The sequence below is a fragment of the Quercus lobata genome, chromosome 9 (genome assembly GCF_001633185.2).
Source record: "Quercus lobata isolate SW786 chromosome 9, ValleyOak3.0 Primary Assembly, whole genome shotgun sequence".
Classification (NCBI taxonomy): domain Eukaryota; kingdom Viridiplantae; phylum Streptophyta; class Magnoliopsida; order Fagales; family Fagaceae; genus Quercus; species Quercus lobata.
This window is the reverse complement of record NC_044912.1, coordinates 50,904,065-50,919,243: the sequence shown is the minus strand read 5'-3', so window position 1 is coordinate 50,919,243 and position 15,179 is coordinate 50,904,065. Positions and strand designations below refer to the sequence as shown.

General features: G+C 33.4%; 2 protein-coding genes across 4 annotated transcripts; one reads left to right on the top strand and one right to left on the bottom strand.

Annotated features, from left to right (window-relative positions):
- Positions 1 to 1,427: 1,427 nt before the first annotated feature.
- Positions 1,428 to 4,572, bottom strand: LOC115962260 (wound-induced basic protein). The gene is made up of 2 exons (XM_031081165.1): positions 4,394 to 4,572; positions 1,428 to 1,774 (listed from the first exon to the last, which is right to left on the bottom strand). The coding sequence occupies exons 1-2, from the start codon at positions 4,462 to 4,464 to the stop codon at positions 1,702 to 1,704; spliced, it is 144 nt and encodes a 47-aa protein (XP_030937025.1). The 5' UTR covers positions 4,465 to 4,572; the 3' UTR covers positions 1,428 to 1,701.
- A 4,983-nt stretch (positions 4,573 to 9,555) lies between these two features.
- LOC115959193 lies at positions 9,556 to 14,692 on the top strand. 3 transcript variants are annotated; one of them, XM_031077509.1, is made up of 5 exons: positions 9,556 to 9,898; positions 11,689 to 11,802; positions 12,078 to 12,205; positions 13,572 to 13,647; positions 14,500 to 14,691. In XM_031077509.1, the coding sequence occupies exons 2-5, from the start codon at positions 11,760 to 11,762 to the stop codon at positions 14,571 to 14,573; spliced, it is 321 nt and encodes a 106-aa protein (XP_030933369.1). In that variant the 5' UTR covers positions 9,556 to 9,898; positions 11,689 to 11,759; the 3' UTR covers positions 14,574 to 14,691. The 3 variants fall into 3 exon arrangements, with proteins under 3 accessions (XP_030933369.1, XP_030933368.1, XP_030933370.1); XM_031077508.1 differs by having other exon boundaries at positions 11,684 to 11,802; XM_031077510.1 differs by lacking the exon at positions 9,556 to 9,898 and adding an exon at positions 9,928 to 10,663 and having other exon boundaries at positions 14,500 to 14,692.
- The last annotated feature ends 487 nt before the right edge of the window (positions 14,693 to 15,179 follow it).

The window sequence follows — 15,179 nt, the reverse complement described above, 5'->3', positions numbered from 1 at the left end:
CCCTTTTCCTCCACCAAACAAAGGGATCTTTTCCCCTCTCCCTCAGCTTCCTCCAACCCTCTTTATTTCTCTCTTTATTCTTGATTTCTCCAAATATAAACATAGTGGAAGCTCTGATTTAAGGCCTTTCTAGTTTTGCTTTTAGAGGGGTCCAATGTTTGGCAAATTTCGCTAAAACATTTTAAGAGATAAAGCTAACAACAACTTTAAGGTTAAAGTTGAAATTTGGAATTTTTATGAAAAAAACTCTACAAATAAGTGATTCGCCGCTCCTGCTTTATAAATCTAAAATTTGAAGCACACTATTTATTGTAATTTGTCATACACTCAAAACACTAAAATGCTTTTCGATTAAAACTCTATATCGCAAAAAGTCTAACTACTAATTCCTACAATAATAGGATAATACTAAATGAAAACTTAGTTGTTCAAGGAAAGAGAGAATATAACACACAAATCATAATAAGAATTTCATCATTGACACAACATTTCTCCCCTAAAACTACTAAGAATCATCAACTATACAAAATATAATCAAAATTAATTTATCAGATTATTTTGTATTCATGTTAGCACTTTGCATGATAAGCAAATTTCTTTCCCTCCCGAAAGCCTCTAAAAATATGCTAGATGAGGAACAAGATTCTCTTAATATTACTAATCAATCAATGTCAGTATATATAAAAGAAGTGCTATGTCCACAACAAGAGTATGAGGTTCCTGCAAGATTTGCGGTGCACTTGCTATTAGTTTCCTTTAATATTTCAGATACTTTTCAAGCAAAAATATGAATTCTTCAGTATTTTATATTATAGAGAAAATCAAAAGACAAGGCCACTACATTTAGAAAAATAATCAGAACTTTTAAAAGCAATAATGAGTCAATTTCCCTTGGTGAGATCCAATACATTAATGAAAGAAACAATAATTTATGGAGCACCCCTTTTATTTCTTCTAACAATTATTATAGGTCTCAATTGATTCAAAAATTGGATCAATAGAGTTATCATATTATTAGTCTAGGGTATCTTTTTAACCATAGGTATTCTTTCAAGAGCGGCATGGCCAAACGAGGCAAGGGCTCATATCAGAATTGGGATCCGAAGGAAACTTGGGCATTTATTAATCCACCATAGCTTGAGTGGCATCACTATACTTCCGAGACTCATTTACAAGAAACTGATCCTACCAAAACTGAAATAGGGAGCAACCCATTCCTTTAGCTCAACCCCACCTTAAAGCCATGCTGGAATGATTATAATGACTTCCATATAATCATCACAAGTAGGGCCTATTGTTGACAATTTCAGCATCTTAACAAACAAAGGCACAATCATCTACCTTTAATCTTTCTCTTTTTTAAGTCAAATAGCTGTCCCAGAGATAATTCCACAACAAAGAGAAAGCCAAAGAACTTTTTAAAGGGAGAGTGGAAAACAAGTGAGTGGATTATATCTTCAAAGAAGAACTGTGGCCATTACAAAACCAAAATAACATCCATATTCAAGCAGAGACCATTACATGCTCAAAAGCAAAGTCATAACCATCCATATTCAAGTAGAGACCATTACAAAACCAAATTAACATCCATATTCAAGTAAGTCATAACCATGGTTTAAACAAGTAATAACCGACCTTTATAATGGTCCTTAAAACATCTAGCATCCTAACCCGTTTAAAACATGATAGCCCAAGTAGATATCACTCTGTCATGATAGGCTTATTCTCGCTTGCTTTGGGTCTCTGTTCCTTTGGTTTCTGCTCTTCCATTTTCCTAAAAATCCCCAAAAAAAAAAAAAAAGTAATATCCATAAATTAGAAACTTCATAGAGGATCAAGATTAAGAACATGCACTAATAAAGTTGACAAATAAATCAACCAATTTAACAAATTGGACAAAAAAAAAGAGCAATATCCATATATGTGGATGTCGCATACTCCAAATAGGTTGTCTAACACATGCATTAATATTGACAACAAAACCAAGAACTTTAATGGATGTAGAGAGAACAGAACATTCAACACACACAGAGGGAGGAGATCCAAATGAAAAGGTTAGTATTGGCGTAAGACAATAAATAAATATCTCACCAAACATATTTTTTATCAACTGCTCGTACATATTCACATGATAAATAAGTTGTTCCTGAACCAACTATTCCAGAAATATAAGAATAAGCTAACTGCTAATGCATATTTGCAATTTCATCCTATCAAATTTTATTTTACTGGGCCACTGTGTGAAGTCCAATTAAAGCAATAGTAGTATGGTTTTGAAGGTGTAATTATAATTATCTAGGGTTAAAACAGATTTAAATTTGGGTTTTCATTTTAAGCAGATGGCTAGTTTGTAACCAAGGGGCAGGCACGAAACCATAATTTCATTCAGGGATAGAATTAACCTAGCAAAATAGGTGAATATAGACTTTAGAATGTTGAGACAGATTCTGTTAATCTTTTATTACCTTACTGAGCTTAGAGTTCACTGGTCAAAGTAGGAGTCCAAATGCTACCAGTACAAAAAAGAGTCCTTATATATTTGTGCTCAACGTAGTCAAAGAAATGTGAGAGTTGAATAATAGAAAAACTTAGTGTTTTGAGTATTGAGGAAAATTGATCATAGTGTGTTCTTTCTCCCTTGCAAAACGCCTTCCATTATGTCACTGTTTACATAACTGGCCACATGCTATTGTTCACAACTTGTATACATATTCAATCCCAGTTTCTTCTCACCATTTTTGCAACCCTAAATCAAATATTTCCCCTTTCCTACCAAAACCAAATCAATCTTGAATCCTGACCCTTTTTTTCTTCTAAACTTACAAAACCTCAATCCACAAAATTCTCCCAATCTATCAGGGTGTCAGGTACTCATATCAGGCAAGAGATGAAGTGGGGATGGGATGAACTTCTTGTGTTAAAAAAGCAAGAAGTGAATAAGAAATACATATGGTAAAGCCCCTTTGTGTTGTAGATCTCTGCTTTAGTTGAACTTATAATATTTGTGAGGTGGACTTGTAAGAACAAACTAACGCATAAACCTAAAATCACAAGAATATACCAGAGTATGCTGCACCCTATATTTTTTTTTTTTTTTTTAAATTCACAAGTTGGAGAGCCTCAACACAAAAGTCAAGACTGAACCCAAAAGCAAAAATCCTAGAGGCAAACACTCATATGCATATATGTACGGATTTTGTTAACAGGTACACTGAACAACAAAAAGTGTCATGGGAAAAGGAAGAGACCCAGAGTGGCAGGGGTGTAGTAGGATATAAGGCACAGGAAGTGAGGAAACAATCAATAACAACACATTTTGGATAAGTACAGAAAAACTTCCAGAGGATGCTGTCCTCAGCATTGCAGTACTCAGAGATCAAATGCAAATTATAAGAGAATAATCAATTTAAGTGACCTCTATAACATTTTGAGATGAAAGCACTACAATGCCAATGATTAACATGACACTCATTACTAGTTGTAAGGCAAATCCAAACACCAATGGTGGTTCCCACCATAGACTGTCTCTTCGCGATGTATCATGTATGGTTGAACTTATAAGAGAATAATCAATTTTAAGTGACCATCTATAACATTTTGAGATGAAAGCACTACAATGCCAATGATGAACATGACACTGATTACTAGTTGTAAGGCAAACCCAAACACCAATGGTGGTTCCCACCATAGACTGTCTCTTTGCGATGTATCATGTATGGTTGAACCACGTCGGTTTCAATTTGGAAATCAGAAACCTTCTAAATTAAAAGGAGTTTGATTGATGTCAAAAGTTATCAAGACTCAGGCTGTGAGTCATGTGATCCCTGTTCTGGTGTAATACCCATTCCGTTTAATTATTGAAGATGGACTCAATAACATAGACACAACAACAAACTTTATCTAATTCACAAAGACTAAGTCCCACACCCAAGCAACCCAATGACCCATGAGTGAATTTCCTTTACCAATCCAATGTTGTTTATACTATAATTCTATATATAACATTCTCCCAAACCAGGTCCTATTTTCCAATATGTGCAGAAAGAAAAACATGGGAGAGTGATTTTTTCCTTTCTAGAGAAAGCTATTTTCCACAAGGTGGCCACAAAACAACCCCTTTTGTCAACAGAACAAACACAAGGTGGCACTATTACTATAAAAGAATCCAAATTTTTTTAACAATGAGTTTTCCCAAAGTTATTCTTCTAAAAGTGAGTCTAAATACAAAACAAATTACAACCCATTTGTCAAAAGCTTCGAAATAATCAAACCCAATATATACAAAGCAATCAGAACACCAGAGCAATGGAAACAAGGACAAACCAAAATACATATATACACAAAAAAAATATATGTATGTGTATGGAAAGAGAAAGAGAATTGAGAAAAAGACCTCTTGTCAGAAGAGCCACCCTTCTGGCTGAGGAACGATCGAAAGAGTGGTGAGTTCACGTCGTAAATCATTGTCTTGAATTGTATTGTATTGTTCGGTTAACACAGCAAAATTGAAAATAATTCCGCTTCCAAAGTCTCAACACAAACAGCAAATGAAAACCCTAATTACTCATTTACTCATTCTTTTGTCCTCTTTTATTTCAAGATGGGGGCGGCTGCCGGCTTTCCTACATTTGGGCTGAACAATCTTAGGCCCAATGTTAGGTAGGGCCAGGCCTGGGTCAACATTTTTGGCCCGACCCATGGCCCATGGATACCTTTTGTAAGCTTGCTAGCTAGATTCTTAGGATGAGTGTGCAGCCAAACCACTAATGCACAAAAACTGACCCTATCTAATCCAGCAGGTTTTGTCAGTTATGACTAAAACTTTTTTAAAAAATATATTTATTCCATGTGTAATAATAAGATTGATATATTTATAGTAAATTACTATTCACTGATTATTTTCAAGATATAAAAGAACTTCAAGATCTATTTTGATATACAGGTGAGTTAAAATATATTAGCCTCATTATATGCATTTCACGCATACGATAAGCTTTTTTTTTTTAATAGGAACTGTGGATAGGGTTTTTTTTTTTTTATATATAATTTTTACATTATAAGAACGTGGGGTAGTGATGGTAGGAAGGAACTTTTTGATAGATTTTTTTTTTTTTTTTTAATATAGGAGTAAGGGACGTGGGGTAGTTTTTCTTTTATATGAATATTTTTAATTTTTTGTTGATTTATTATTTTAACCCCATAGAATAATGACAAGTTAATTAAATTAGAGGTATTTTTGACAGTGAAAAAGACAATAATTAACTTTCTGAATGCTCTTAAGATATAATAAAGATTAAAAAAAAATATTTTGTATATGCTATTTCAAGAATGGTTACAAATACTATTCACTTCCCTTTGAGGACACGCAGGATTGAGTTAGTGGTCGAGTTGTTTTTGGTAATTGACACCCATCGAATTAGGTTTCAATTCATATGTTACTATTAATGGTGAAGTAGCCCTCTTTTTTATGTAGGAGTGCCTTATTCTATCTATCAAAGTCCTTCTTTGTCTATAGCTCGGGTCAGTCCCCCACAGTTTGCTTTGATTATCATCAAACAGTGACGTTCTGCATCAAGGGCTCTCACGTGAGCCATGCAACATTCCCAGGCAGGAACTGCTTAAGCTATTGATCTTTTGTTAATATGGAATCAATGCTTGTTTGGGTTCTCCTTAAATTTGTTGTTTCAAGCTTTGACCATTTCAACTTTAAATCTTGGTTTCATTTGTCTTGCTCCATGAGATCCACAACTTTCACTGTTAGTACATCCATACACTATTGTGGAATATGGGGTAACCGTGATCACAAAAGCTGAGGGCTTAGAGGCACAGGTGTATTTTATCTCTTCATGACAATATTTGTCCTCACTCAAATGAGTTTGCTAAGTGGTTACAAACAAATTTGACTCCAAGATTCTTTAAGTAACAAACTTGGAGAATCATAGGAATTTCTCTAAAGTGTGCAAAAATCTAGAGGGAAAAAAAAACTAATTATGGAGTCTATTTAAAAAAAATAAAGAATTGCCTTTGAAAAGACACACTTGAAAGGTTACTTTGGTTTATACAAACACTAAAATATTACATTGGTTTTTACTAACCGTTAAAGGGTGAAAAATCTTCATTTCTCTTGTTTTTATTGCAAAATTCTAAAGTATTGTCACTAATTGTAATTGTTTGGCTCGAGTGCGTACGAGCTCACTTGAATGGCTCTTGAGCAAGCACTTTGATAATGGACCAATGCTTAACCCCAAAATTTCACCTTTATGTTATATCTCACTCAAGCAATACTCAACGGCGAAAATGAGAACTTTGTTTCCCGATCGGCACTTTGTCTTCCGCTTAAGCAAGCTACTAAAACATAGTTTTTCATTTGTTTTAATTTTCTCATTTGTTTTACTGTCAAAGTAAGATCACACATTTATTAAAACCTACAATTGTATTACCTATATATGCAACAGACACTTGATAGTTATCCCTAACCAAACTCAAGTAGTTAGTCCTTATTATCTACAATCAAGAAACAAAAGAAGCACAACACTGTGGGTTGGCAATGGGGTAGGGTCAGGTTATGGGTGCCTTGTTTCCACCATATGCCATATTCAAGATGGAAAAAACATGAGCGGGGTAAAGGTAGAGGTATATTGTCTTTCTTTAATGAGATGATATCAACATTGATGAGAGTAAGAAAAATGAGAGAAGAAATGAAAAGCTGCAAATGAGAGCATTGAAAAAACACACGAGTGTTTTAGAAAATAGTAATAGGATATATAATAATGATAAATCATGTGTGTGGGGGGAGGGGGGTGGGGTGGGGTAGGCGAGTGAGTAAGATCTGCCCTACTCCATCCTCTTTTTAAGGTTGAAGAAAATTCATATGAGTGCGATTGATTTGGATTGAGATGGGATTTAAACCTTATATTTCTATTTATGCTATTATTGGTTTCATTGGATCATTTGCTAACATTGGAAAGTAAGCCATAAATTGGAATATGATTGGATGGATTTTTATTGAGGTTTACTAATATGGTAACACATTAGGGTTGGGGTTGGATCTACATACAGTTCAGCTTATATGGCAGGCCGCCCATCCAATCACCATTTCGTCGGTGCCCATTGCCTCTTCTCTCACTCGCTACCAACCAGCTCACACTATTAATCATTTATCTAATCCTTTGTCTTGCCCTTCACAATTACTATTATACCCACTCTATCCTTCACCCGATATAAAAGTCAAATGAGTTAGATAACATGGTATTAACTCTCATACACGGCAGTTGGCAATTTGTGTTTTTGTTAAATGACAATTTTGCCCTTCTAGAGAAGTCATGGTTTTTGTCAAATATTCATAAATAAAACAAAATTGCCTTCTTGATGTGAACCAATTGACCCACCACAAGAAAAAAAAAAATTGGTCTTATTTGGCTAACTAAAATAGAAATTTAATTAAATAAATATAAATATGCCTTGCGACATCTCAAAAGTTCTTTCATTTTAAATATATATTTCAATTAAAAGGCATCAGTCTCTCATAGATGCTAATTTTTTAAAATGGGAAATTGTTATTGTTAACTTTTGTGTATGTTGCTGATGATTAACTACGCTAATCTTTATAGAGTAAGTTCAATCTTTGTCTTCTTCTTCTTATTTTTTGTGTGTAAATGAGATAGGTTCATATCAAACCCATGGAGCAAACATCTTCTATCTCACTATGAGCCTTTCATTTTATATGCTACCAAGTACTTTATGTGTCAATTTTAATTTCGTTCAAATACTTTGATTATTTTATAAGAAATAAAAATAAAAAAGACACGTGGCAAGCTAAGATTAGAGAATAGAGGATTTTTATTTCGGACCCATAGAAATCCATTAGAGAAGGTTAGTTATTGAAAGTTGAGCGTTATTTTCTATCTAAATATCTAATCTTAGAGGTTAGGTTCCGTTTTCTTAGAAATACACATTCTCTTTCTATATATAAAGACCGTTTAGGCATGCTGTTATGAAAACTTGTGTGTTTTAAAATATGTGTTTTGAAAACGTGATATTTGTTTAAAATAAGCATTTTAGTATTGTTTATTTGAAACACAATTTTTTAAAGTCTTTAAAAATGCGAGTTTAGGTTGCAAAAAGGCCTAACACACACACCCATATAACTAAAAACAAGTTGGAATTTTTTTTTCTCTCACTTTCTTTGTCTCTCTCTTATTCAAAAGATCGTTCACTGGGGTTCCACGTTATACCCTAGTTTTGGAAATGTAGATATTCATAGTGTTTTGGTAAATTATATCATCGAATATAATAAGTATAAGACAAGTCATACCAATCCTCTTCCATTTTCATATACAAATTCAATTCAATATGGTATATTGATAAATTTTTTTCTTAAAATCCCTTCAATAATACTGTCTTCGAATTAAAACCCGCTTGTTATGATTATGGCTAAATGATTAAATATATCATTACTTAATAATTTAAACTTTTGGAATAATTAATAATTTATCATGATATGAGTGCAATTGATCTTGAGTTTGAATCATGCCTCCGCTTTACTTCCTATTTAACAAGTTAAACATTCTATTTGTTAGGTTCCACTTATTAAGAAAGAGTTTCGTCAATCATCAACACCAAAAGAATAAAATATTCCACCATTTTATTTATGCAAGATTTGAATGTGATATATATTTTATTTTGTTAGTCCGATGTATGTGGGGGATATGGAGGGCACATTGCAATACATCTGCCTTGTGCATGTGATGAACCATATTAAAGGTATATAGAGAGAGAGTTAAACAAATGTTCCGTTTGCACAGAGAAGGATTATTCTTGCTCTATTTGTTAGTTATTACTAGAAAAATATTATTGACTGTTTAATGGTTCTTAAAGATGAAAGTTGCCAGAACATACTCGATATATCGTATGATTCATATCACACATCACAATCACACTATATTTTGTACATATCTCACGTGATACTTAGATAAATAAATCCATATGTAGATCTAATCCAATGATTAGGTGACTAGCTAGGAATAGGATTAACCCTACTTGCATAAAATTTCCACCAAAGACATTTTTTAGTCCATTAATTAAAGAAAACAGTAATGGAAGGAAACCGATTATTGTCTTAGTCAATTAATTAAAACAATCATTATCCTATCAAAAAATAAAAATAATTATGGAACTGATCTCAAGAGTTTCTTATATTATTATAGTATCAATAATACCACAGACACAACAAACTTCATAACTTTTAAAACAATATATTTATGCATGATTAGTGTAATCGCTTTTATATAAGATCATCTATGATGTCCTTTTTATGATACACCAATTAAAACTAATCATCTTAGCAATTGTATATAAAAAAAAAAAATTGTGTATATAAACTTTTTGTTATTAACATGATCAAAAAAGAAAGGCACAAATGGCCAAAAATCGAGGGGGACCCAAATGGTAAAAATGGAAGTGTATCCAAGTTAGCTAATGGTCTCATAGATATTTGGCAAGCTCTCTAAAAAGGGTAGCACTGGAAATCAACAAAACCCAACTAAAGTACACAGATGCATACGTTCCCCTACTCTTAATTCAACCTCTAAAAACCTTTCTCTCTCTCTCCACACCCCATTATACCACCTCCACCACCACCCTTTCTTTATTTCTTTCCTTCCATATACAATGGGAAGAAGAGATACATAAAAAAACAAAAGGTGGTGGTAGATAGATAGATGCATGAGATTGAGCCACAACAAAACATAAATAGTTGACATAAATAAAAAATCTCTCTTTTTCACATAAACCACCACCTTACCTTCTCTTCCTAAATTCTAATCCTTTTTGCCTTTGGCACCAGATTTTTCCTCACCAACCCTCTTTGATTCTCCTTGGGTTCCACGCTCCTCTTCAGGTATAATACAAAACAATGGTTTCCTTTTTCTAAAGTTCCTTGCTTTTTGTTGGAGTTAGTCCATGCTTGACTTGTCCAACTGGGTCTTTGCTCGTGAGCATTCTGCCCAGTTGACGCGCTTGACTCACTCACTGCAATGAAACGTTGCTTTTTTTACATGTTTTGGCTTTCTGGGTTTTCTTCAATCTTGTGTTTTTGGCTTTGTTCAAGAGGGGTGCTGGTGTTTGGAGAATTGGGTTTGTCTTTACTTTAACAACAACTCCAAGAAAGGTGGTAGGTTGGTGGGGTTGACTTTGGTTTATAAGGTCATAGATTAGGAAATCCTCTCAAGGAAATCTTTTGGTGTTTGTTTTGGTTTCCTTAAATTCTAATCCCATGTCTTTTGATGAGTGTTTTAGGTGTTTGTGTCGGCATTTTTTTGTTTTTGGTTTTCTTGAACTTGTTTTATTATTTTTTGGGTTTGAAGCTTTGTTACCCTTCTACTAACTTGTAATTGATACCAACTTCAGCAGCTCTGAAAGGGATAGTTTTTATGTGTTTGTACTGGTTTGTTATTATTCTAGTCCATATGAGATTGGAATTCGCAGTTGGGATAATTGACATTGTTTCACCTGCATTTAAATCGAAGCCAAGCTGGGTTTTTTTTTTTTTTTTTTTAAATGAACCTTCCAGGGGAAATTACTGTTAATATTTTCATCAATGTCTTCCTGTTGTAGTATTGTAGTGTTGTTGAGTACTTGAGATATATCATCTGGGGCATTGTAAGTAAGTGCCTTAAATGTCAACTTTCTGCCATTCCTGTATAGCTTGTTGAGTTGAATTCAGAAATTGTAGTTGATACTAGAGTTAACACTACAAGATAGCCATGGCTGATCTTTCATCCCACCGATCAATCATATATGTAATGATTTCTGAGAAATTGCCCTTAATCTTTGCTCATACTGTTTGAGTGTTTTAACAATTACATGACAATTAAATCTGAAACGTTTTCATAAGGAGGAGTAGAAAATGGGTGTTGTACGCACACCCTGCCAATAACAGCAATCGGTCTTGTAAAGAAGAATTACTCCTTCCTGTAGTAATTTATTTAGGTTCTCTCCTTAAGATTATCATGTATTCACTGTGATGCTTCAAATTGCCAATGCTATTAATCTTATCCTTGGCCATAGGCAAATTATTAATCAACTAATAGTGCTGGTATAACACAATATGCATAATATGCATGGAGCATTTGATTGATGAGCAGATGAAAAATAAATAGAAACAAGGACTTATATATTGAGTTAGGCTTTCTGCTAGTTGAAGTTATTCAAGTTGGAAACTTGCTTTCAAATGAAATACTAGTAAGAGAAAATATGTAGGCAGAAGTCATTATATTCTCCCACTGTTTTTTTTTTGGTTGTGTGTGTATGTTTTGTAATGAATTTGGAGGAAGCTGTCGTTTTGCCCAATTAAGCATATACAAAATGTCTTTGCATCCATTTCCACAAAAGTACATTGCTATACCACTCCAGCATCATAGAGTAAAAAATTCACATCATATGTTGACTATTTTTAAACTCAACTAATGTTGTTCTCTATACTTGTTTGTGACCCTTCATATTTTTATTTTTATTTTTTATATTTATTCATATTTATAATGTATAAGTGCTTATAAGTTGTAATAATTTCTTTAGAAAAGTTTTAATTAAATTCAAAGTGGTTCATCCTTATTAATAGTTGTCATTTTCAAATATTTTTCCTTCTGAACTTGGTTTCATATTGTCATAATTGCTCTGCCTTAAGTGTAGGAGCTTGGTGATATATGAGAAGGGCCGTCCAGATAACTGTTGTGCATTAATTGGAATATCTGAATCAAACTATGGTGAGCTTACGAAGACGCAAGCTTCTGGGACTATGCTCTGGTAAGTCTTTATTGAAAATCTACTACATTGGAATGATTAAGTGCTTCTGTTGAATTCACCCTATACAGTTTGTCCCAACTCAGACTAACTAGCATGATATTTCATTTCAATTCATAGTTAGCATGATTTTTTATTAGAGTTTAAATATAAATACAATTTTCTTTCTTTGTGTTGCTGCTTCTATATACATTTACATTCTGATGAAATAGAGAAGTAAATAACAGTTTTAGTGTAATATAATTTGTTTATTCACCAAAGTTGATTGGCCTCTGCAGGGAAAAGTTCATTCATAGCTCCACTTCCTAGGTTTTTCAATGGAATTACTCCTGAAATTTCTACTCATAATTCCAATCATGTCAGAGTGCATCCAGTGGCTCCAGCTAATGTAAACCAGCCAGTGGGGGTAAGAATTCAAGCCCTTATTTATTTAGTCACATGCATCATTTGTTTAAAAGAAAAAAAAAAAAGTCACATGCATGAGATAGAGGCTAGAGCATTGAGGTTGTTGTTGTTGGTCTGCCTTGATACGAGTTTTTCTTCTCAATCTGTGCTATGTCTTGTAGATTTTGTCTGAAGTTTGTGTTATATACACCACAGGGGAATTTGTAAGTATTTGTATTGCTGTCCACAAAAAAAACCACACGGAAATTTCATTGCGTAGTTACTTCCACCGTAATTTTATGCACTGTGTATTAGTTTTATCACACTGCCTTGGTTATTTATATAAATGTTTTTGGATTGTTGAAGCAAAACAATTAGTTCTGGAAGTAAGGTATTCCAACCTCCAACCCAAAAGAAATTAGAAATGAAAAGAATTTAACGTAGAAGAACTTACTCTGCAGCTTGATGACTTGGTTGGTAAAATTATAAGGATCTTTCTGAATTAGGCAAAAAATGTACCGAAGTGATATGGAAAAGAATTCAGTAATTATAATATCTCCATTTGCATCTAATTCTTGAATAAGTACAATAAATGCATCATTCCATAATAAATTTGGCTATCTTTAAGGAAGTGAGCTCTGAGAAGGAATCTATTTTTTTTTTTTTTGGGGGGGGGGGGGGGTGGGAGGAGTAAGATGGAATAGGATCATCATAAGTACTACGTTGCCATTCCCCCATTAGTTAGCTGAATGAAAGTTAAGGATCTTTTTCATCATTAAGATTTACTCCTTCATTAAATATAAACGGAAAGATTTAGGCAGTAATGATTATATTTCCTCTCTTGTATTTGTGCATAGTATGCAATGTTATGGATTGCTTCCGTCTGTTAAGTAAGTAGTAAGGTACCGTAGTACATATTCAGGATATGATGAATCCACCACAGGCTCTTGGCAAGTCCATTGTGGGCTGGAATTCTGTTTTAGCAAAAATTTTCCTCTGTATAACATTTTTTTAGATAGGATTGTCACAGCGCCGTTGTTTAGTTGTCAAAAATAAAAAGGTTTGGTATTTCAATGCCCCAGACTTGGTTTTCCACCCATGTCATTAGTTCCTAATTACTTTGACCTAGAAGGTAAACAGAAGCGTGTTTTTGAATTATCTATTTTCTGTATATGGAAATTTATAATCCACCCTTTCTTGCTATCTCTGGTGGAATAAATTGGCATGTAATAATCAGATATTCAATTATACATTCTTTATAATCAACGTCTTGAAAAAATTCAGGCACATTAATTTCTATATAAATGATATAATTGCTAACGAGTAAGCTGTATACATCCAATATGCATACTACAAACTTACATTTTACCTTATTTGAATTTTCCCAGAATAGAATAGGACCTGGATCTTCAAATGGATCTGGTTCAAGCTCATCAAAAGAGCAGCCCATTCAACCAGTTGCAGGTTTGTTGGTTCTGCAAATTATGTGTTGTATATATGCTTAGTTAACTATGTCAAAGTGGACTTAAAATTGTTCATTCATGGCCTCTACAAGGGGCATCAGTATGTTGCACTTTTCTTTCAAATTTTCTTTGATAATCTATTAAATGGTCATGCTGAATGCCTAACAGACACAAAAACTTCTTCTTCTTTTTTTAAATTTTATTTTTCAAATAATTTGGTTATGATCATGGTTTTAAAAACTGGAACAGTCAAAGAACCAGAAAAGAGTCTGATCTGGTTTTTAAAACCATGGTTATGATATGTTGGGGGAAAAGTATACACCCAAAGGATCTGAGACAAGGATAGACATAATGGAGAAGGTAGGTGATACAAGTCACGCAACAAGGAAAAAAAATGGGCACATAGAATTATTATAGAACAAGATGAAATTGGTATAGTTTGACAAGGTTTTAAATTCTGTTCTGTTCCAGTTGGAACAGCTGCAATTTTCCATTACGGAGCTTAGATTGGTGCAAAAGGCCCCTCTGTTCCGTAACTTCCCAAATGCAGGACTATTCCGGCCTGTACCAGTGCTCCTGCCCAGATTCCGGCATTCCTGACCGAAATGAATTTGTGGGTAAATATGACAGATTGTGAGAAAAAATGAGATTAGCATGGTGAGAAAAATACAATAAATAAAAAGAAGAAGATGGGAACATAGATTCAGAGAGTCACAGTGAGATTCTGAGAATGAAAAACAATTATGAGCCCATTGATGTTGTGCTTAATCTGTCAAATGGAGAGGAACTTGTTTTGTAACGGAGAAGCTTGCATTGATAATAACAGTTATGTCTCAAACTTTCTCTTTTGAAGGTCTGCCTACTTCAAAGTTCAAACTGAGAGAGCAAAGTGAGATGAGAAGAAGTAAAATACAAAGAGGGAAATGAGATCAGATGAGAGAATTCAATATGTTGTAGGAGTTGGAACTTGGAAATTTCTTGGAAGGTTCGTTGTTTACAAATGCCCCCAACATCTATGTTTACTTATGAAATAACCAAACTTGCCTTTTCTTAATAATTAATTCAATCACTTTATTAGGAATTTTTCTAAAACTCTATATTAAATTCATTAATGTATATAATTTAAATTTAATAATATAGAATAGCCATTAAAAAAAATTAACAATAGTAGTAGTAGTAGTAGTAATAATAATAATAATAAGTAATACATTTTTAATAATGATGTATATATATATATATACACACTATGCATAATCCCGAACGGTGCACCAGTACACACCACTACTAGAGCATTTCGTTCTAGTAACCAATCCAAAACACTCTCCAGAACGGAATTCAAAACTTGACTACCTTCATAAGAAATCCTCCTTTTGAACTCTTCAAATCCCTTTCGTTTGCGAAAGTGTCGGTACAATTTTTTGTAGTATTTAATGATTGCAGTGTGCATTCATTCTTTGGGTAAAAAGTTCAAGGATCTCCTAGACCAAGGTTTAATATAATCTCAACATTTTTATGAGTTTTTATTTTTTATTT

What these genes read in the sequence shown, in the direction of transcription:
- LOC115962260 (XM_031081165.1), bottom strand. Translation starts at nt 4,464, where the DNA reads ATGATTTACGACGTGAACTCACCACTCTTTCGATCGTTCCTCAGCCAG. An exon ending in GGTGGCTCTTCTGACAAGAG is followed by an intron (nt 1,775 to 4,393) that starts GTCTTTTTCTCA and finishes GGGGATTTTTAG; the next exon opens with GAAAATGGAAGAGCAGAAAC.
- LOC115959193 (XM_031077510.1), top strand. Translation starts at nt 11,760, where the DNA reads ATGGTGAGCTTACGAAGACGCAAGCTTCTGGGACTATGCTCTG. An exon ending in GCTTCTGGGACTATGCTCTG is followed by an intron (nt 11,803 to 12,077) that starts GTAAGTCTTTAT and finishes TGGCCTCTGCAG; the next exon opens with GGAAAAGTTCATTCATAGCT. An exon ending in ATGTAAACCAGCCAGTGGGG is followed by an intron (nt 12,206 to 13,571) that starts GTAAGAATTCAA and finishes GAATTTTCCCAG; the next exon opens with AATAGAATAGGACCTGGATC.